This window comes from Strongylocentrotus purpuratus, unplaced genomic scaffold, assembly GCF_000002235.5.
Source record: "Strongylocentrotus purpuratus isolate Spur 01 unplaced genomic scaffold, Spur_5.0 spur5_scaffold_21, whole genome shotgun sequence".
Lineage (NCBI taxonomy): Eukaryota > Metazoa > Echinodermata > Echinoidea > Camarodonta > Strongylocentrotidae > Strongylocentrotus > Strongylocentrotus purpuratus.
The window spans coordinates 30,297,054-30,317,535 of record NW_022145607.1 but is presented as its reverse complement, the minus strand read 5'-3'; the positions used below and the strand labels follow the sequence as shown (position 1 = coordinate 30,317,535).

Sequence of the window (20,482 nt, the reverse complement as noted above, 5' to 3'; positions counted from 1 at the left end):
TCAACTTTTTCTGATCCATTCCACACCTTTCTTTCACAATGCAATCGCATGACCATAACTGGTCTTTATCTTTGAGTTTGTGACATGATGAGAGTATGAAATTATATCCATGCCCGGTGCAAAGTCTTAAATTAGAAGGACGCATGCAATTACATGTTTTTCATGAAGAGGTATTAAATTTTTATTACCCATTATGATTTGACAATCGTGGAATGTGACATATAAATTGCAAATTCTACTAAAAACCACCATGATCAAAGTGCAAAGAGTTTACTTACTCGACTCGAAGCAATAACATGATTCGCATGGTGATACAGGTAGTCACTACGTCATTTACATTGCACAAGGTTCAAGTTGCAAATACGGCAGAAAGTAATGAATCCGGAATATATATAATTACGGCTGAATAAAGCGTCTTGACTTGGTGATTGACCATTCCAGAAGAATTGCTTGACCATTCCAGAAGAATTGATTGGAACCTGCCCTCCTTTTAAGGTTTTAAACAGATGATCTATTTAGCAAACACTCATTTTCTTGAAACTGAAATGCATTTATGAGCATATATACAAGGGCATAATGTTCATTGATTGAGTCTTTGAGAAAAAAAAGTGCATTAGCTGGAGCAACAAAGGTCGTAAATCATTCCTTGAAATATTGGAGACTTTTCATTGTATCGTTATTAGAATGGGAGTGGTGATAATAATAATAATAATAATAGCCGAAACAGAAATTCTTTTTGCCTAATTGATCGTGAGCCCGGCAGCCACTGAGCAGCGCAAGATCGACGTAGCTATATCCCGCATAACTCAAGTGTGTCCCATGCATAATTGATTGTGATCCCTAAATAAATACCTTTCATTCAAGTTTGAAGTCGTAAGGTCCCAGGGATAATCTGTATCAATCGAGCAACTTTTCTGTTTGGTGTTAAACCAAAACACGACTTCCATTCATCCAGGCTGACGCAATTCTGTAGTTTAAACATATTGCATCAAGCATTCATTGAGCTAGAAAATCAGGGAACACAAAGCTATTAAGTACATTTGTAAGAAAACTTTTGACACCCTTTTTGCGGAAAAACCTCATTCCTTCCCAGCCATTCAGGCTCTGCAAACGCAAAATCTATTTGGTAAATGTTTGCTCCAGGGACACGACTCCCCGCCACAAAAGAGAGTAAGAAGTTGCATTCCTCATACTCAAAAATCATTCATTCATACAGTCATACAATAAGTCAATGTCAGTCGTGTTTTCGTAACTTCTCCCTGTCCTGGCATGCAATAGTTTTTTTTTCTTCATCTGCACAATATGCACCGCGGTAGGGAAAAGTGTAGCATTTCCTGCGTGGTCCAACTAAGGTAGTCTGGTAGCCAAATGTTATTTATCTCAATTTGGCTCACTCACTCACTCTCGCTCTCTTTCTCTCTCTCTTGCTCTCCCTCTCTCTTGCTCTCCCTCTCTCTAGCTCTCAGTATGAGTAAGTTGTTATTCATGTGAGTAGTTTGGAAGAGCAGAACATGGCACTAGTGCACAACAATCTTTAAATACACTACAGTAGGCGGAATAATCCGGTAAAGTCGGGATTGTATTTCTATGGATTCCCTTGATTCTGCACCAGTGTCCTCACGGATCATCTTCTTGTCGCTTTTGTTGTTGAAGTCATGAATGGACAGTCACAATCTTATCCCGAGAGAAGAATGTGGTAAAGTAGCTACTGTATTTCTTTGGAATTCCGACACACTGTGCTCGTGCATCCTTGATGTGTCTTTTACTGACTGCAATTTTTGGTCACTCCACAACATAGAAGTAAACAAGGTGTCTGACGATATAATTTCAGAGGGAAGGAGATATTGGTACAACAGTGATTGCTTGGTCTACGAGCTCCTAGATAAACGGACTTCACAAGTATTCTGAATGCTCTGTGGCGTCTGAGATCTTAGAAAATGACAGTTTTTTTAATAACTTCATGAAAAGTGAAGAGAAGAAGAAATTGGCTTGTCGTTGATTGCCGGCTTTGGATATTTTCTGATACATGACAAGTCTTCTGGAAGCCTCATGGTGATCAAGATTGGTAGAAGTTGACAAGGTGTGTTCAATTTTTTGAATAGGTGAAAGAATAATAAATTGGAACAGCAGTGATTGCCAGGCCTAGGAGTTCCTACATGTAGATATATATAGACTTTACAACTCTTCTGGATGCTGTATGGTGATCGATATTGTATAAATTGACAAGGTTTGTTGTGATCTGAAAAAGGAGTGATGAGGAAAAATTAGCAAGTTTTCGAATAGCCCGATCAGGATTTCCAAGATAATTTTGACAAGTCTACAGGATACCCTAATTGATCAAAGAAATTGCAGAAGTGTGGTTTTATCTGAAAACAGCTCAGAGAAGAACTAATTGGCATGACAGTGATCCCTGGCTCCGGATTGATAGATCTACAGTACTTGGAACAGTCTGGGGAATGTGTCATCATCTGACGGTGGGGAAATTTCCTATTAATTTGGCAAGATTGTCCGTCCCACCTGTTTGAATCACTGGACTCCTGATGCGCCGAAATGCTACAGGGTGCGTTCAAGCAATTTTTTAAAGCTAGAATCACAAACATGAATCACGAATCAAAACGCCGTTGAAAAACATAGTTACCGCGGGAGAGCGTTCAAGCGGTTTTTCATCAACGCTGATTCTCGCTCATTTCAAGTCCAGCCACTGCTCATCACACTGTGCAGTTTGACCCAGGAAGTATAGGTCAACTTCGCTGTGTGCTTTCTGAATTTGTTTACGGTCGACTGTCGGCCAAACCGGAAGCAGGCCACGATAATGACGTTATAGAATCATGATTGAGATCTCTCTTCGTTCAAGCGTTTTTAGCGACCGTGATTCTGCTGAATGACGACACAAAACGCATCTTTTTCGCGCTTCAAGTTTGCATTTTTAAACATGTTTATTTTTACGACCGACAAAATATTGCTTGAAATCGCTTGAACGCAACCGTGTTTTAAAGGGAATGTTTATAAAAAATGTGTTACTAGGGTGAAAAAGTGTTGCTTGAACGCACCCTTGGTTGAGATCTCAGTCACTGAAGTCCACAGCTGTGTACAGTAGCTCTGGAGAGCTACAGTCATTAGGTCAAAGTGGCTCGTGACCAAATGAGTAGCGTTTGATTTGTCAGAGGTGTCTTTGTGTACTTTCATCTGTATCACCTGTGCCTGCAAGTACCCACCTTTATACTCAAACTGAAACAGTAACAGTATAGTAGTTGCTTTGCCCCAGTGGCATCGATCCTGACCGGAACTCTCTGGAAGGGGTTTGCCCAGTATCCACAATCACAATAGCATATGATTCGTCAGAGGTGTCTTTGTGTTTCATCTGTATCACCTGTGCCGAGAAAGTACCCACCTTTATACTCAAACTGAAGTGGTATAGTAGTTGCTTTGCCCGGTGGCATCCTGGCCTGAACTCACTGGAAGCCTGCAAGGGGTTTGTCCAGTATCCAGTGCAATCACCGTAAGAATGACAATGCAATAATATATCTGCTGGTAGTATTTGGCCGTTGTCTTCAAAGCCACCATCAACTTGTTATTGTCTGTGACGAAATGCAACTCGATACAAACCTTTCTGGATACGTTTTGGAATAATTGCATGCTGCAGCCATGAAGAAAGAGGGAAACACCTCCAAAGAAAGGACAGTGAAGAAAACGACCAAGTGTACATGTACATGTACATGTACAAGTGGGGGTGAGTGATAATCTTAGGAAGGCAAGAATATAGATTATGAGTCTGTTTTGCAGTATAGTTTCAGTTGCATTTTAGGCATACAGCGTTAAATATTTCAAGGGTGTGGTGAGCGAGTTAGCCCTGGAAAGCTCTTGAAGAGATCAGGGGTGTTTCACAAAGTTCCTAAGTCGAACTTAACTCTAAGTTGGACTTAAAAATTATGGAGAGTCATTTGTAGCCTTAAAATAAAATATTATCAATAGTAGAAATTCAAATATTTTAGACTTTTTATAAATGCCACATCAAGCCCATGAAATCTCCTTGATAATAGAAATCATGAATGATTTGAATGAAGATTTTATGCCTTTTAGAATAACTTTAAAAAAACATTACGTAGATGCTAATGGCTTTCCATAATTATTAAGTCCAACTTAGAGATAAGTTCAACTTAGGATCTTTGTGAAACACCCTCCAGGTATACTTAAAAATGGCTCTGATAAAATGGCTCTGATAAAATATAAAATGGGTTCTTACACCATGAATATGAGGAAATGTCACAAATATAGCTGTGAAAGCCTATGACCAATGTGTATTTGTGTTCTTCCCAGTGGTACATGTTTACAGTAAGGGTCAATACTGCAGTTTATATTACATACACAAGTTGGCCTACAAGGTATGTTTATATACCCTCACAATTACAAAAATAATTGTTATGCAGGCTATTTTTATGAATTAGAGTTATTGACTTCAGGTGCACTCATTTGAAAATTGTGTCCCCCATTCAACAATTTCAAAAGAGTAAACCATTAAAGATAAAGACCAGTTATGATCATGCAATTGCATTGTGAAAGAAACGGTGTGGAATCGATCAGAAAAAGTTGATCAACTAGCATTATAAGTATTGGTGTCTACTGCAAGGTTCTGGAATCATCAAAATAATAAGAAATTTGGCCAAGTCTTGGTAAAGTTACAAACACTGTACACAGAAAGATGTATATGGGACTACACGAACATGTGGCGTAAAAACCCTACCCTGGATTTTTACGATGTTACCTGCCATATTTAGAGTATGAAGGCATTTGAAGAGCCATGCTTTTCAGGGAACATGTCTTAACTGATGTTCTTCCACACTTGCATAATAAGAATGATAACGCTCACAAATTATTTTTCACCTCTTCCCAGAACTCAACCTTCTCTTTAATAGCCTTCTGATTAAATTCTTTTGTGTTATATGCATACAGCAAATGAGTGAAGCAGAATTATATCCCTCCCCCTTTCCAATGTGGGCCATTATCACAATGATGAATGTACATTCAACCAATTCATCATGTAGTATTCAGTCATCAACCACTCCATTAATGGCTCCATGAATGTTGGACATGTGACCGTCGGAGCGTAGTATAAGCCGACTTCAATTGTTTGAATATCAAGTACTTGAGATTGTAAAACAAATGCAGACGGAATCCGGTCCAAGCTTTTTCATATTGAATGTCATATTGCTGATAGCATTGTTTTGAGAGCAAACATAGACTGATGAATAGGGGAGAGAATTGCATTTGAACTTTGTAATAATGGCTTTAAAGGCACACTGTCCTACTTGTAGCTACTTGCTCCCTCTATAGAAAACTTCCCCGATCGGTGCCTGTTGGTCCCCCATGATCCTCTTTTTCTTATGTTAAATGAGAGCTGAGTTGATGAGATAGCCACCTGTCAGTGACCTCGCTGGCTCGCTGGGTGGTCTAATCCCTTCTGGCTGAAGTAGTAAAGCCTGCCTTTAAAGGATGTAGAGACTACTCCAATGATTAAAAAGAATAAATTTCCCTTTATCATTGTTTAATAGACCCCCAATCAATTTGATATATTAACTTGTCTCGAAAATATCCAAGGACAGGACCATCTTATTTTGTTGGGGGGGGGGGGGGGATTTAAAATGAGGGTGAAAGGAATGAGCCATATAGAGTGTTCGACAATTTGGAGAACAAAGAAATGGGAATACATTATACACATACTTCTTCTGCATACTACTAAAAAAAAAAGACATTTTCTTGTTTACATTTATGTGTACTCCATTTCATAGTTGAGTTCCTCTGACACTGACAGCCATACATGTACATGCACACTGTAGGTGCGAAATACATTTTAAAAAGCTGGGCAAATTCTTTTCCCATCATGCTATGGGGATGTTTGTGGGTAAACATACATGTGTAGCCCTTTAAATATATTATCAGGTTATTATTAGAATAATGTAGCTTCACTGAAATGAAGAGGTGGAGTCTGCTTACGTGTCAGAAGGCACATTAACCGGTAATTTTTAGTTGTGATAATATTGCAGTCGTGGCATTCTGTTTCACTTGTGGAAAGCAAGTTTCCATTTGTCATGACCAATCGTCCATAATGCCTTGATGTGTAGATTGTTTAATACTATGGTATTTGGACTCGATGTTTGGACTTGGTCCGTCTGAGGGAGGGCCAATGTTGATGGTTAGGTGTCGGGATTCTTTCATTTTTAGCTCTGATGCTGCAGTGGTACGACACTGATAAGGGGAGCAATGCCCTGATCACGAATTGCCTCGGAGAGTCAGTCAAGACTAAGAACCATCTTTGCTTGCCGTGAGACGTACGTCATATTCTATGAACTTGATCCTCGTGCTTCTGTTTCAACAGTTCTATCCTTGAGAGGCCGGTGACATTGGACTGTGTAGCAACATAGTGCAGTTGGTCACATCATTATGATCAGGATTTACCAGAGCAAGTTGAGGTCTACCGAGTCGTTCGAGACGAGAACAAAGATCAGCGTGACCATGTTTTAGAACAATAATTATTTACTGATCCTTGGAATATGTGATACATTCATATTGACAGAGGTTCTTTGTCCTAATGTTTGTTAAATGTATCCTTGGCAGATGGATATTGAACATGTACTATTTACTCAGTTACTCATTGGATTTTGGTACTTTCGAAACCACAATGCTTTCATGAAATGCTTCAAAGCTACAAAACATTGTGTGTGAACCTCGGAAACACTGGCTGAATATCGAAGGGTGTGCAGACTTTGTTGTCTTCTTTTAGATTCATTATACTACATGGTTTCTCTATCTGAGCTCTTGTGATCATTCCAGTGGCGATCGTAGATGCCATTATCATTTTGAAGTGAATTTCATCCAGCTTTTGAAAGCCTTTCACTTTCGTAATGAGTTCGATTGTACTTTTGCATGTTCTTGTGCTTGCTCTTGTATTCGTCTTTTGTTTTGGAAAGAGCTGTATCGACGACTCCAATCGTGATGCTACTTGACGGTGAAGTCCTTTTGTTATTATACGCCTTTGAAAGATACAATCCATGAAAACAATACGTAATCCTGTGATATGAAAGTTTGGAGGAGAGTGGAGGCAGCCATAAGTGTTTCCCAAAACGGATATCTGTCAGTGGCCAATTTGCATACCCAGCTCTGTTGTGGATTGTCGTGATTGTAGCCATGGATTCCCCGCACCAGGATACTCTGTTATTTTGGCAACCATTTGAAGGTATCACTATTAATTTAACTTCTTACTTTTTTTTTCTTTTCTTTTAAGCTTCGAGTTTGAAAAATACATGCAATGTTGCCAAATTTTATGGGAGAGAATACGAAGTTTCTTTAGATTGCAATTCATCTGTTACATTATTACAGCAGTATACAGGACAAGTGTAATGTAAATTAAGAGGATATCATGGCATTACCAAGATTTGGCCACTAATAAATATACACTTAGCAAAACCAAGTTACACATATTGGACAGTTTTCAGTCGTGATATTGCGCATGACGTGACATGATGCAATGTCTAGTTTTCACCTGCTGCGATCATGGTGCCTTTGGCCTAGACCAACTTCGGCTTTTCCTTGAGTTCTTGATAACATTGCAATTGTAAGACTTAAGTTATTGGTTTAGTGTGTCAACTCACATTTCAGAAGTCAAATTCATTCTTTTTTTGCATGATTTTAAAGATAAAGTCCAGTTATGGTCATGCGATTGCATTGTGAAAGAAACGTTGTGGAATCGCTCAGAAAAGGTTGATCATCTAGCATATAAGTATTGGTGTGTACTGCAAGGTTCTGGAATCATCAAAATGATAAGAAATTTGGCCCAGTCTTCGTAAAGTTACAAGCACTGTACACAGAAAGATGTATATGGGACTACACACTCTTGCGCGACACATGCATTTATCTCTCACATACCAATAGATTAGCTAATTTACCAAATATATCAATTAGTAGGCGGTTTCCCGGCAAAATTTGTATCATCATGTATTAGTCAAAACATTCTTTCATATGATTGGTAATAAGGGCTTACATTTCATTTTTTGAAATTGGGGTGTTTCCAATAATGGTCTTTACCTTTAAAGTCAAAACATGTTCATTTGTAGACCATAAAAGATTATGCATGGCCTTGCGACCCCGTATCATCATGTATTAGTCAAAACATTCTTTCATATGATTGGTAATAAGGGCTTACATTTCATTTTTTGAAATTGGGGTGTTTCCAATAATGGTCTTTACCTTTAAAGTCAAAACATGTTCATTTGTAGACCATAAAAGATTATGCATGGCCTTGCGACCCCGTCTCAAGACCAACTGTTATCTTTCAGTGCCTTGATGATATATATGAACATTGTTTTTTGGTTTATGTTCATCCTTATAAATCCTTTTAAAGCCTATCAACATTAGTTTGGCCAAGAGAGATTATACCTCTGTGCATGGTCACTGACAGGTAGTTATCTTATCAAATCAGCTCTCAGAAATAGGGGATCATGGGGGACCAACGGTACCGCTTAGGCATAGTTTGCTATATAGAGGGCGCAAGTGGCTACAAGTAGTGCAGTCCCGCTTTAACTCTTGTCCTGCCACAGGGCTAATCCCCATAGTGCCAAGCTCCAAATCCCCCAGTGCCAGGTTGTTTTGGAGATCATCTGATTAACGCGATGGTTCTATGAATAGCGCGTGCAAAACACTAGGCACAGTCCAATGGGCACGAACAATAACTGCTATTACATTTGCGTGCAATTATGCAAGAAGCAGAGGAGCAATAGCTTGCTAGCGTGTACATGGCAACTTAACAATAGCGTGCATGCAGCCTTATGGCAGGCTATGAGTTAATAGAGACAGACCAGTGGCATTGGAGTATGTTGTTTACCATTTCATATCGCCTTACAGTATGTGCCGCCTTCTATGTTTTACATAAAGTTGGCAGTGAACATGTGAACAATAAAAAAAGACCTTAACCCGTTGAATAAAAAATTCAAATTGTATCTAATGAGTCGATGTAATTATGCGCAAGGGCGTTGATGTTTGCAGTGTCCGGAGACTTCTAACATCTAGACAGGACTATTTGTTCTGCGGATTGTGTACTTTATTCTTGACAGACGGTTATCTAATGCTCAATGCCACCGACACCAAAGCCTATGTTCTCTTCACTATCATAGAGGCCACTCGATCTGACACTCAAAAGTTAAATAAATGCTGAACACAGCAAGAAATACAAGAATTAGTGTGAGGAGCCCCTGCCTAAGACTGGAGAGCCCCACTACTGATGTGATGCTGTATTTTGTTTCAAAGTGAAGTTTAAGGTTTCTTGCCAAAGGATACTTTCTTGGAAGACTGTTAACATCTCTCATCAATTGCCTTCTAATTGCTTTGTTGTATTAGTGGGGCGTTTCTCATCTTCAAGATGTGTTCGTTTGTCCTCTACATGTATGCTTTCTTACTTGGGCTTCTCCTTGCTTTAGTAAAATGGAAAGCTCCCGTTTGGGTGCACCTTGACAATCACAGACTTGAAATCAAAGTTCTTATTTCCATTCCTCGCATGACTTATAATAAAAAGCCCATACGCTTGGAGGAGTCCGTTCTCAAGAACCTGAGGCATTGCTGATTTGCACAGTGTGGGCGTGTTCATCGTTTTGGCCATAGGCTGGTGCATTGTAGCCGTACGTATAAGCTAGGCGTGGGTTCTGTGTGCCAGAAACATTTTTGTTTTGCCAACCCTTTGAAGGTACATGTACGCCTGTTTATAAAGTTGTTATGCGTCTGCTTACTGTAGTATTAAAATACTAATTTCTGTATTTGACATTTTCGCTCTTGCCAAGTTATGGAGATTAGAGAAAAATGAATTTGTTGAAATATTTACAAGACATAGGGAAATTATGTCTGGATATGATACATTGTATCATACAATTTATTTAAAAATTAGATATTTAGCAGACTATTTGCTTAAATGTTCATAGCGTACTGTAGCTTGTGCTCAGAGATTTCTTTCCTTTTGGAGCTGCGAAACTTGACTCAGTCATTTACGTTTTAGCCGTATCATTATTTATTCCATTTCCCTTCTCTTCCAAAATAAGAGTTTATATCAGCACCAAATGCACACCAGGGTCCTGTCTTACAAAGACTTACGATTGATCCAAATCAATCGCAACTTTGCAGTCTCCTATCTCTTATGTCATAGTTGCGATTGATATCAATCGCAAATAAGTTGCAATTGATATCAACTCTTTGTAAGACAGGGCCCGGGACCCTGCTTCATCAAACTTTGTGATAACAAGTGCTAAACTTCTTTTTACAAGTTACTGTATCTTGTTTTCTTGTTATTGATTAAAAAAAGTCCATGAAAGGGGGGCCCTGCTATAACAACAACCTAGTTTCAATGTGGACCACCGACGACGTGTGAATTGGAATTTGTTTACTGTCAGAAAAAATACGAAGCTTTAGATCCAAAGTGTCATTTTCACCCCTGTCCATCAGAAAGTCATCACCTCCTTTGCAGTTGATTTAGCATAGCCTTGACGATCTATCATTTACGCATGAAAACTGAATCTATAATCATTCATCCTGTACTGTAGCTGCATTTTATGCATTCGAACAGTGAATTCATATTTCATGCACCATTTAACATGCAGTTGCTCTTTGTGGTTTTATAGGAAAAGCTGATTGCAGTTGTTGTGATTTAGAGCCCCTTTCCAACCACGGATGTGAGGTTAATGTCAATGGGGATGTTTCAAGGATTGATATTTTGGTTGTACATGTACTTGCATGTGCATCATTAAAAGTGAAAGTAGAGGTTTCTTACAATTAATTTTTTATCTGATATAATGTTTAAGCAGATTGTAAATGTATACTGATTAATTGGTTAAATACTTAAATTTGTTTACTTTTTGTGACTTTTTTTGTACAGCCATGATATCTCTCTCCCTCTGCCCAATTTGGGTGGAATCAGATATTGACCAAAATCACAATATATACTACCCATATTTTTATGTATCCTATTTTACATTACCTGATTAATATTATGTTTTTGTATTTAAAAATGTCTTCTTCTTATCAATTTGTATTTCAGCATCACTTAAAATGCCCTTTACTTTTATTATTATTTTTAGAAATTAAGAATGACAATGACAATGAAAAAATTAAGTGATGAACTACTTGATCTTTAACAATATAGATAAATTTATTCTTAATGTTTGTTTTATTTATATCCAAAGCATCTTACAAACGACCGAGACCAAAAGGTAACATGTGAAACAACTTATCTTGTGTGTGTCTCATTGTAGATTGTACATGTATCTGTGCGACAATGAACACTGTCTTCAAAAAGTAATCGTTCTGCATTCTATCCATACAAGCCTCTTTTATACATGAAGCAATGAAATGTTACAAAGACCTGCTGCGGCAAAAATTGAAATTTTGCAATTTGGCAACGATTATTCTACAATTTTGCAACAATTATTCTACAATTTTGCAACAATTATTCTACAATTTTGCAACAATTATTCTACAATTTATGGTTTGGCTCATAAACTTTTTATTCTAAGCCCCAAAAAATATTTCAGAGATTTTGCAGAGGGGGCAAAAACTTCATCTATCACTGCATCTACTTTTGTTCCGTGACTATATTGCATTTGATGCTAAGAATTAAAAAAAACAAAAAAACAAAAAATCCTGAAATTGGCAATGAGTTAAGAAATTAAAAATCAATGTTTTTCCATCCAAACTATCATTTTAAAACTTTTCAACAACATTCTCTCCCATGTATATTGTTTTTGAGATATAGCATTATATTCTAGCATTATAGCGATAAAAGAAAAATATTATTGTTGCCAATTTGAAAATCAGTGCGTGATCAATTTAGCCCTAATAATAAATCCTGTCCTGAATGAGTTATTGTAAATGGTCAGTGGAGGTGAAAAAAGCATTTACCTGCAACAAAGGCCCATTTAATAGCATACATCTACTCGCTGTACAGGTGTGTATGTTATATTAATTAAAGATGTAGAAATTTCAATCTCATGAAGCAACATGCTGCATGTATTTATTTCACTGCAGTACATACATGTACATGTATATATTTTTTTATAATGGTCTTCTTGCATCATGTGTGAGAGAGTCTCTATTGCAATAAGTTTGATACATACCGGTACATGTACCAGTATCTTGTATTGTGTAAATGTTTATGACTGTTTCCATGGACATGAATCATTCCTACAAGTATGTAGATATAGTCATGGATGGATAGCGTTGTGGTGGAAGTCTGTGAATACTGTACACTTTTAGCAGTCTAGACAAAAATTCGTCATTGTCCAGAATTCGTTTTTTTCTTGCACTGCATGTTTGTCCATCAGTCACACAATGTATGCAATTTATCAGTCATATTATCTGCTCCTCTTTTCAACCTTTTAGAAAGTTATTAAGATTTTTGTATTTAGTTTCATTATTTCTGTTTTAATCATTGCTCATTCAGTGCTTGCCTCACATTGCAACAAAATTACATACTATAGTTAAAACTTAAAAACATGAAACCTAAACAAAAAACAACATTAGATTAGATGACTTGAATATTTTAGCATTAGATCATCCACAAAAAATCTTAAAAATAAACAAGAAAGGAAGTTTCACTTTTCACAATATTCTTTCTCTGATATCTTAATTCCTTATCACTTTTGCAAAAAGAGTGATACTAAGAAGAGATAAATGAATAATTGGATAATTTGAATCAACCTTTTCCTTCTTATGAATATGATTAAAATACCCTTAATCATTCCTCATTTAAAGTAACATTTCAGTATGACCCAATGATTGCTAGGACCACCCATCTATCTACCGGGTACTTACAAAAACAAAAACAGAACAAAATATTTTAAGTTGATTCTTTAATTGCCTCCCTCCTTTCAGTTCAGTTCAGTTCAGTTCAGTTCAAAATCATTACCATCAAATCTCAAGCACTTCACCCCCTGGAAAAAAAAACCTAAATAGTTTTACTTAAAGCCCCACTGTACTACTTATAGCTACTTGTGCCCTCCATGTAGCAAACAATGCCTAATTAGTGCTTGTTGGTCCCCCATGATCCCCTTTTTCTTATGTAAATTGAGAGCTGATTTGATAAGATAACCACCTGTCGGTGACCTTGCAGTGAGGTCTACTCCCCCCTGGCCAAACTAGTGCAAACGTGCTTTAAATGGTCCCTCATTTACTTATCCAGACGACCCTGCCATGCGCTGATATCTTAATTACTCAGGAGTCTCATGGGAGTCTAGACTTTGAAGGTAAAAAAAAGAGATCAGAGTTCTTTAATTTTGTCACATTCTTATCATATGTTTCCCCTGCCGCAGACCATTGCATTAATCAGTGATGATGCTTGCTCTGCTCCCAGGGGACAATCATTATATTATCAGGGGGGTGTTTCACAAAGATCCGAAGATGAACTTATCTCCAAGTTAGACTTGATGGGAAGCCGTTAGCATCTTTGAAAATATTTTGTAAAAATTATTTTAAAAGGCATAAAATGTTGATTCAAATCATTCATGTTTTCTACTACCATGGGAGATTTCATATTCTTGATGTGGAATTCATGAAAAGTCTTAAATACTTGAATGTTTTTCTTTTGAATACATTTTATTTTAAAGCTCCACTGTCCTACTTGTAGCTACTTGCTCCCTCTATATAGAAAACTTCCCTAATCGGTGCCTGTTGGTCCCCCATGATCCTCTTTTTCTTATGTTAGTTGAGAGCTGAGTTAATGAGATAGCCACCTGTCAGTGACCTCGCTGTGTGGTCTAATCCCTTCTGGCCCAGTAGTGTCGACGGTCCTTAAGGCTACAAATGGCTCTGCATAATGTTTAAGTCCAACTTAGAGTTAAGTTTGACTTAGTATCTTTGTGAAACCCCCCCCCCCCCCATATGTGAGATCCAAAAGGACCTTCACTCATATACTTTTACAAAGATTTAAAGCCCTCCTGGCTCTGATCAGGCGCTATTGTCTCTGGAGAGCCAGAAGGGCGTCAACTCATCATAGAGTTAACCCATTCCCTGCTGGAGCCAAGTGGTCTATGTATTAGGCCTATGGCAGTGAGAGAATTCAGTGGTCAACGGGTCAACGTACTTTTCGTTTAGGCTCTGGGGGGGGGGGGGGAGGCAATATGAAAATGGTTTGTGAAGGCCAATGGATTGATGATCAGTGATTATTCCCCGCCAATCCAGATGGTTGTTAATAATTGGGGACATTATGAATGTTTCATCAAATGCATCATGTGCATTTGTAGGTCATCAACCTCGACTTGTCTGTCAAATGCTCCATGCTCCCAGCAAGAATAAGAGACATAACATGTGAACAGTGAACATTGGCCTATTTGTGACTCTCCGCTTACAAAGACTGCTGGTATGACCAGCTTTCAACACTTATTGGTTGATACAAGAAGTGACCCTTGTTGACAACTGCGCAACAGTCTAATTTAAAAAAAGGGGGGGGGGGGCAAGCAAGACCATGCATCCCCACCCCCCCCCCCACACACACACATTAACACAGAGACATGGAACATAATAACATGTTTTTCTAACGACTATCATTAGGGAGGAAGTCCAGGATTCCCCCAAAATATAAGACACATAATCATTTAACATGATATGTCGTAATAATTTTAACTCAAATATTAAAAATTATTAGTGTCTTGTCCATTTAAGGTCAAATACTTGTAGCTAAACATGCACTTTTACAGTAGTTACATGTATGCACAATTTTGGGAATCATCGCAAAATTTCCCTAGTAAGATGAAAGATAATGAACATTGCATACTTTTTGTATACTTTGTGAAATAGATACATGTACATGTACAGTTAGGCCAAGTAAAAATATATACATGTTTTTGATAAAAAAAATTCTCAAATGAATTAAAACATGAAAAACATACTGCTAAAATGATCTATTTCTGATTTAAAAAAAAAAAAAAAAAAACGATACCGGCGGCCATCTTGAAAAATATCCTGACTGTCTGGAAAAATGTACCGAGCGCCCATTTTGAGCGGCCATTTTGAAAAGAAAAAAAAGAAGAAAAAAAAGGGCCTCCTCCTTCCTATTAAAAAAAAAAAACAGGATGCTCAACATGTTTTTTTTTTTTATTTGGCCTTACAACTATATTATTCATACCCTTACCAAGTTTTGTAATTTTTGAAGTACAGGAATGTGAAAATTTGATTTCTCCTGCTTTATGTTTCTTGAAAATGGTACATATTAAAGCTTTCAACAAAGGCATCAAATCAACCAGTTCACTTTTCATTCTCGAGTAACTACATGTAGAAACATTAAAAAACATCAAATTTACAAGGGGTAGGAATAGTTGAATACTGTAGTTGTTCACTGTAAATTTTGCTCGTCGAGTGTAGATCTGTAGTAGAAGCAAAACAGCATGTTTGTTATGTATCGTCGTCGTACAGTATACAGCCTCCCACTGGTTACTGTGTGCTGATGCAAGGAAGTGGATGATTATATTCCCAGCCCTTTAAATATCGCAAGACTTTCTCTGGCTATGACTTACACGTAGGGGTGCATTCAGACAATTTTGTGAAGCTATAGAATCACAAACATGAATCATGGATCAAAACGCCGTCAAAAACATGGTTACTGTGGGAGAGCGTTCAAGCGGTTTTTCATCAACGCTGATTCTTGCTTATTTCAAGCCCAGCCACTGCTCATCACACTGTGCAGTTTGACCCTGGAAGTATAGGTCAACTTTCGCCGTGTGCTTTATGAATTTGATTACGGTCGACTGTCGGCTAAACTGGAAGCAGGCCATGATAATGATTTCTAGCGAATCACGATACAAAATGCATCTTTTTCAGCATTTCATGTTTGCGTTTTTAAACACGTTTATTTTTACGATAGGCAAAAAATCGCTAGAAATTACTTGAACGCAACTGTTTTTAAAACTAATCGTCTTTGAAAAAATGTTTCTAGGGTGAAAAAGTGGCACTTGAACGCACCCTTAATCATAGCCTGCATTTCATACAGGATGTACTTTTGGCATGCTTGTACGTGTATGTGTTTTTCTTGAAAATTTGTTCACGTGTTATATCACTAGAGATCGTATCTTGTACATGTACATGTATGTGAAGTAAGCAAGTCACCTTTGAACTCCTGAAGTGTTTTTTATTGTTTGCATTCCCCTCTTTGTGTTACTCTATGTACCGGTGTATAGCGCCTTGAGTAAGTTATTAGATAAGTGTGCTTTATAAGTAATTATTATTATTATTAATAATAGTGGGCTCTTGTATAGTGCTCATGTCTGTAAGACTTGACACTCCTGGCGCTCCCGATTGTTACCCTGGCTTTACCACGGCTGCTATTACGGCGCTCTAGTATTTCACAGAATTAATTCCTGCCAGGTACCCATTTACATCACCTGGGTTGAATGTGGCAAATGTAGATCAATGTCTTGCTTAAGGACATAAGTGCCGCGGCGGGACTCGAACCCGGACGTTTTGATCGACAGTCAAATGACATATCCACTCGACCACAACACCTCTATATCATCATTATTATTATTGAATGTACGCATGTATCAGTGAAAAAAGGAAAGAATTATTCAGGTTGTAATTAAAGTATGAAGCAAATTTGATGAATTCAGGCCCCTGTTTCATGAAACTTGTTATCAATAACAAATGCTAAATTTCTATGTTGAATTAGCAGTCGGCCAATCAAATGCTACGATTTCAGTAGCTTATAACATTTATTGTAACTGGTTATTGATTACAAGTTTTATGAAACAGGGCCCAAAACTAATATACAGGAGTATAATGTAAACATAGTTTTAGCTTTAGAAAAAGCACTTAATTCTGACGAACCCAACAAGTTTCACTTGGGATATTATTAATGTTTAATTAGCATGGAATTGGTAACAATTTGAAATACAAAGTATTACAAGCACTTTGTTTAATTGATTAAAAGTTATCTGGAACAATCAATCAAAAGAAATGAATTTTGTCCATCATACTTCGAGGGTTGAGTGACACAAAGACGTAACTCCATATTTTGCTAAAAATGAGTATTTGATATCAAAATGTGCAGAAAAATGTGGGCTTTCCAGGAAAACACAAAGGGTGCGGTTATCGTGTCTTGCCACTAGATATGTACATATTGAACCCAACTATACGAAAGTGATTTTCGGGATGTCGCGTTTATCGTCTTTTCACGATTCAAAATAAAGGCCTTGTCTCTGCGCAGCTGCTTTGCGCCGTTTGACCAGGGAAGCAAAGAGTTGCTCGGAAGTCAACTAGGGCATAGCACATGGTGCGCACTATTTCGCTGAACCTGAATTTAGCCTGGAAAGGTCTGATTTGTATGTAGGGTTCAAAACAGCTTTGCGTTTATCATGTCTCAGAAACGTGATTCTGGCTGTATGTCACATTCAAAACCCATCTTTTTCGGCGTTACAATATGCCCATATCTAAAGACGTTTGAAAAAGGCTTTGCGTTTATCACCTTAAAAATTTGCCTGAAAGATGTTTGAGAAACCTGATTCTAGGAAAAAAAATGGTCAATAAACACACCCAAAGACTTGGCTCCACCCAACACCCCATTAAAGTCAATGGCTAGTGAAACATACGACTTAGCTCTTTTAAGGCCCAAGTGCTCAGTGACATGAGCCATTTTTTCTCAAAATGGCAAAAATGGAATTACGTCTTTGTTTCACCGACCCCTTGATTTGTACAATATTTACCAAACAGCTGTGTGAGACCATGGACCACAATGTTCCTGGAGATGGCACAGATGCGTCTTTTGAAGAATTGATTTCTAAACCAAATGTTTGTTATTAGACCAACCCTGATGAATTGTTTCACTGGACACCTGATGTTTGATGTAGTCGTGACTCATTCTTTCATGCTTGTAGTCTCGCCCTCAGCAAGTTTTCACTTAATTATTTGCAGCGAAAGACTGCATTTATTCTTTATTGGCTCCTTTACTGAGATTTATGACAAAAAACGAAAAGGAAAAGCAACAACAAAAGTTTGTAGTAACATCAAAATTTGCTGGAAAGGATTATTTTTGTTCTCTGTCCTTTTAACTGAAAAAGTGAAGAAATCTGCTTCGGGAGATATCCGTAGTACTGAAATTGGAATGTTTATCCAAATTTTTCATCACATCCTAATGATTTGTCAGAAAATAGAAAACTATTTCTAAGAATATTTGAAATAATTTCTCAACTAACATATGTAACCTGCATAGACTAATGATGCCTTGTACATGTACTCTCGAGTCTCAAGGAAAAAAGCACTACCAGTCTACCAGGAAAGTGTACATGCATATATACTTGTTATTATAACCATTGATTATAAATGTCCTGACTTCGTTCAGCAATTGCAATAAAAGCAAAATATTATTGTTGATAATTAATTCTCCTTTTATTTTTTCTACAGCATTTACTCCACGGGACACTAAATCTTCACACTCAACTCCTACCCACGGGCCACGCCCTTCGGCAGCAGCTGTCACAGAGAGACTATCGAGGCCCAAGTCGGGAATGAAATCACCCTCATCTAGTACCACTAATCTATCAACTCCATCTCCCAGCTCATCATCAAAGGTATGCAAAAGAAGTGACAATTGTGGTAGTAGTAGTGGTAGTGGTGGTAGTGGTAGTGGTGGTAGAGATAATGCAGGCCCAGAGATACTATCGAGGCCTAAGCCACGAATGAAATCCCCATCATCTACTTCCACTAATCTATCGACTCCATCTCCCTGCTCATCATCAAAGGTATGTAAAATTACTGGTAGTGATAATTGTGGTGGTAGTAGTGGTAGTGGTAGTAGTAGTGGTGGTATAGACAGTTGCAGGCCCAGAATAACTATCGAAGCCTAAGCCAGGCATGAAATCCCCATCGACTAGTTCCACTAATCTATCAACTCCATCTGCCAGCTCATCATCAAAGGTATGCAAAAGTAGTGACAATTGTGGTAGTAGTAGTGGTAGTGGTGGTAGGGACAGTTGCAGGCCCAGAGAGACTATCAAGGCCCAAGCCAGGAACAAAAATCCCCATCATCTAGTACCACTAATCTATCAACTCCATCTCCCAGCTCATCATCAAAGGTATGTAAAAGTAGTGACAATTGTGGTAGTAGTAGCGGTAGTGGTGGTAGAGACAGTTGCAGGCCCAGAGAGACTATCAAGGCCTAAGCCACGAATGAAATCCCCATCATCTACTTCCACTAATCTATCAACTCCCATCTCCAAGCTCATAATCAAAAGCTACTGTCAATTAAAAGTTGGAATATTAGTGGTAGTGGTAGTGGTAATGGTTGCAGCAGATTTAGTCACAACTTAAGTAAGCTGAACCCAATCACAACACTTTCCCTTTACTTTTGGCAAAGTAAAGCCTGGAGCAAATGCCCATGGAGCTATTAATTCCAGACCACCACCATATGCTTTAGAATCCCTCCAGTTTGGAATACTGCATACTTCATTCTTTGTAGGGACATCAAATCATGAGTTATATTTTCTCTGTTATTCCACATGCCAACGACCACTTAAAGGCATCGTTTAACAATGTTAAATCTGAGATGCACTGCCCTACGTGTTATCAGTGTCTGTGATATGGTTGAAGCCCTAAACAAATTGTGCTTCAAAGTGATCAAGAAGTGCCTCAAAAAAGTATTAAAAAATGAGTGACCGGTGTTACCATACTCGTTTTCCCAAATAGACTGTAGTGTTATGAAAACCGTTAAGAAACGCAAAATTTGGTTCCGATTTCCAATCATAAATATCTTGATAATCAGACAGGCGATCGGCTTGTAAAAGTCACAGGGTTCTTGACCAGCCCAAAGGTTTATAATTATAATTGCAGCATGAGCTAAATCCATGATTTTGTTTGAGAATCTGAGACAAAGTTACCTGATCCCTTTAAAACCCAACCTTCTTTTGACTGTTTTTCTTGACAGAGGGCACCGTCACCCCGCACCGTCGGCAGACCACAGTCACCCCGGCAGAGAACGCCCCTCTCTGCCCGATCGTCCAACGCTTCAAATGCTTCAGCGGACAGCCAGGCGAGCGGTGGCTCCACCACGCCCAAAAGACCGCCCTCTCCGAGGAATACGACGAGGGATAAGTCTTCGGACTCACATTCGAGCGGTAAGACGCCAAGTAAGTCACAAGCCAAGGGTAGTTGCATGTGGCGTTCTAACTCTCCTTTTCACGTAGTTGTACTGTACAGTATATTGATAGAAGGCACTTGTAGATTCCTTCAGTGTTCCAGCTAACACCATGTGAACTTTTGAATGTTACATGTTCGTTTAGCAGTGGTCATAGGGGATAGTGCTTCACAAACTAATATCCTCTTATCTACATGTACCTTGTTTTACTACATCTACCTTATTGTAATCAGTGATTTTTTATTTAGTTGATCAATCCTCTCTTTTTGTAATTTATAATCTCTTCTTCCTCTACACTGTCACACTTTTGCCTCTATATGATTGTGTCTTTCTGTC

At 38.1% G+C, this 20,482-nt stretch overlaps 1 protein-coding gene across 6 annotated transcripts in view; it reads left to right on the top strand.

The window, feature by feature from the left end:
* Nucleotides 1-20,482, top strand: part of LOC586167 (ensconsin) — a 100,094-nt gene that overhangs the window by 66,406 nt on the left and 13,206 nt on the right. For 4 of the 6 annotated variants that reach the window (XM_030994479.1, XM_030994478.1, XM_030994480.1 and 1 more), the window contains 3 exons: nucleotides 11,217-11,243; nucleotides 18,418-18,584; nucleotides 19,937-20,138. In XM_030994479.1, coding sequence (XP_030850339.1) covers nucleotides 11,217-11,243; nucleotides 18,418-18,584; nucleotides 19,937-20,138 — 396 coding nt within the window. The remainder of the gene's footprint in view (nucleotides 1-11,216; nucleotides 11,244-18,417; nucleotides 18,585-19,936; nucleotides 20,139-20,482) is intronic. The other 2 variants (XM_030994476.1, XM_030994477.1) reach the window with 2 other exon arrangements.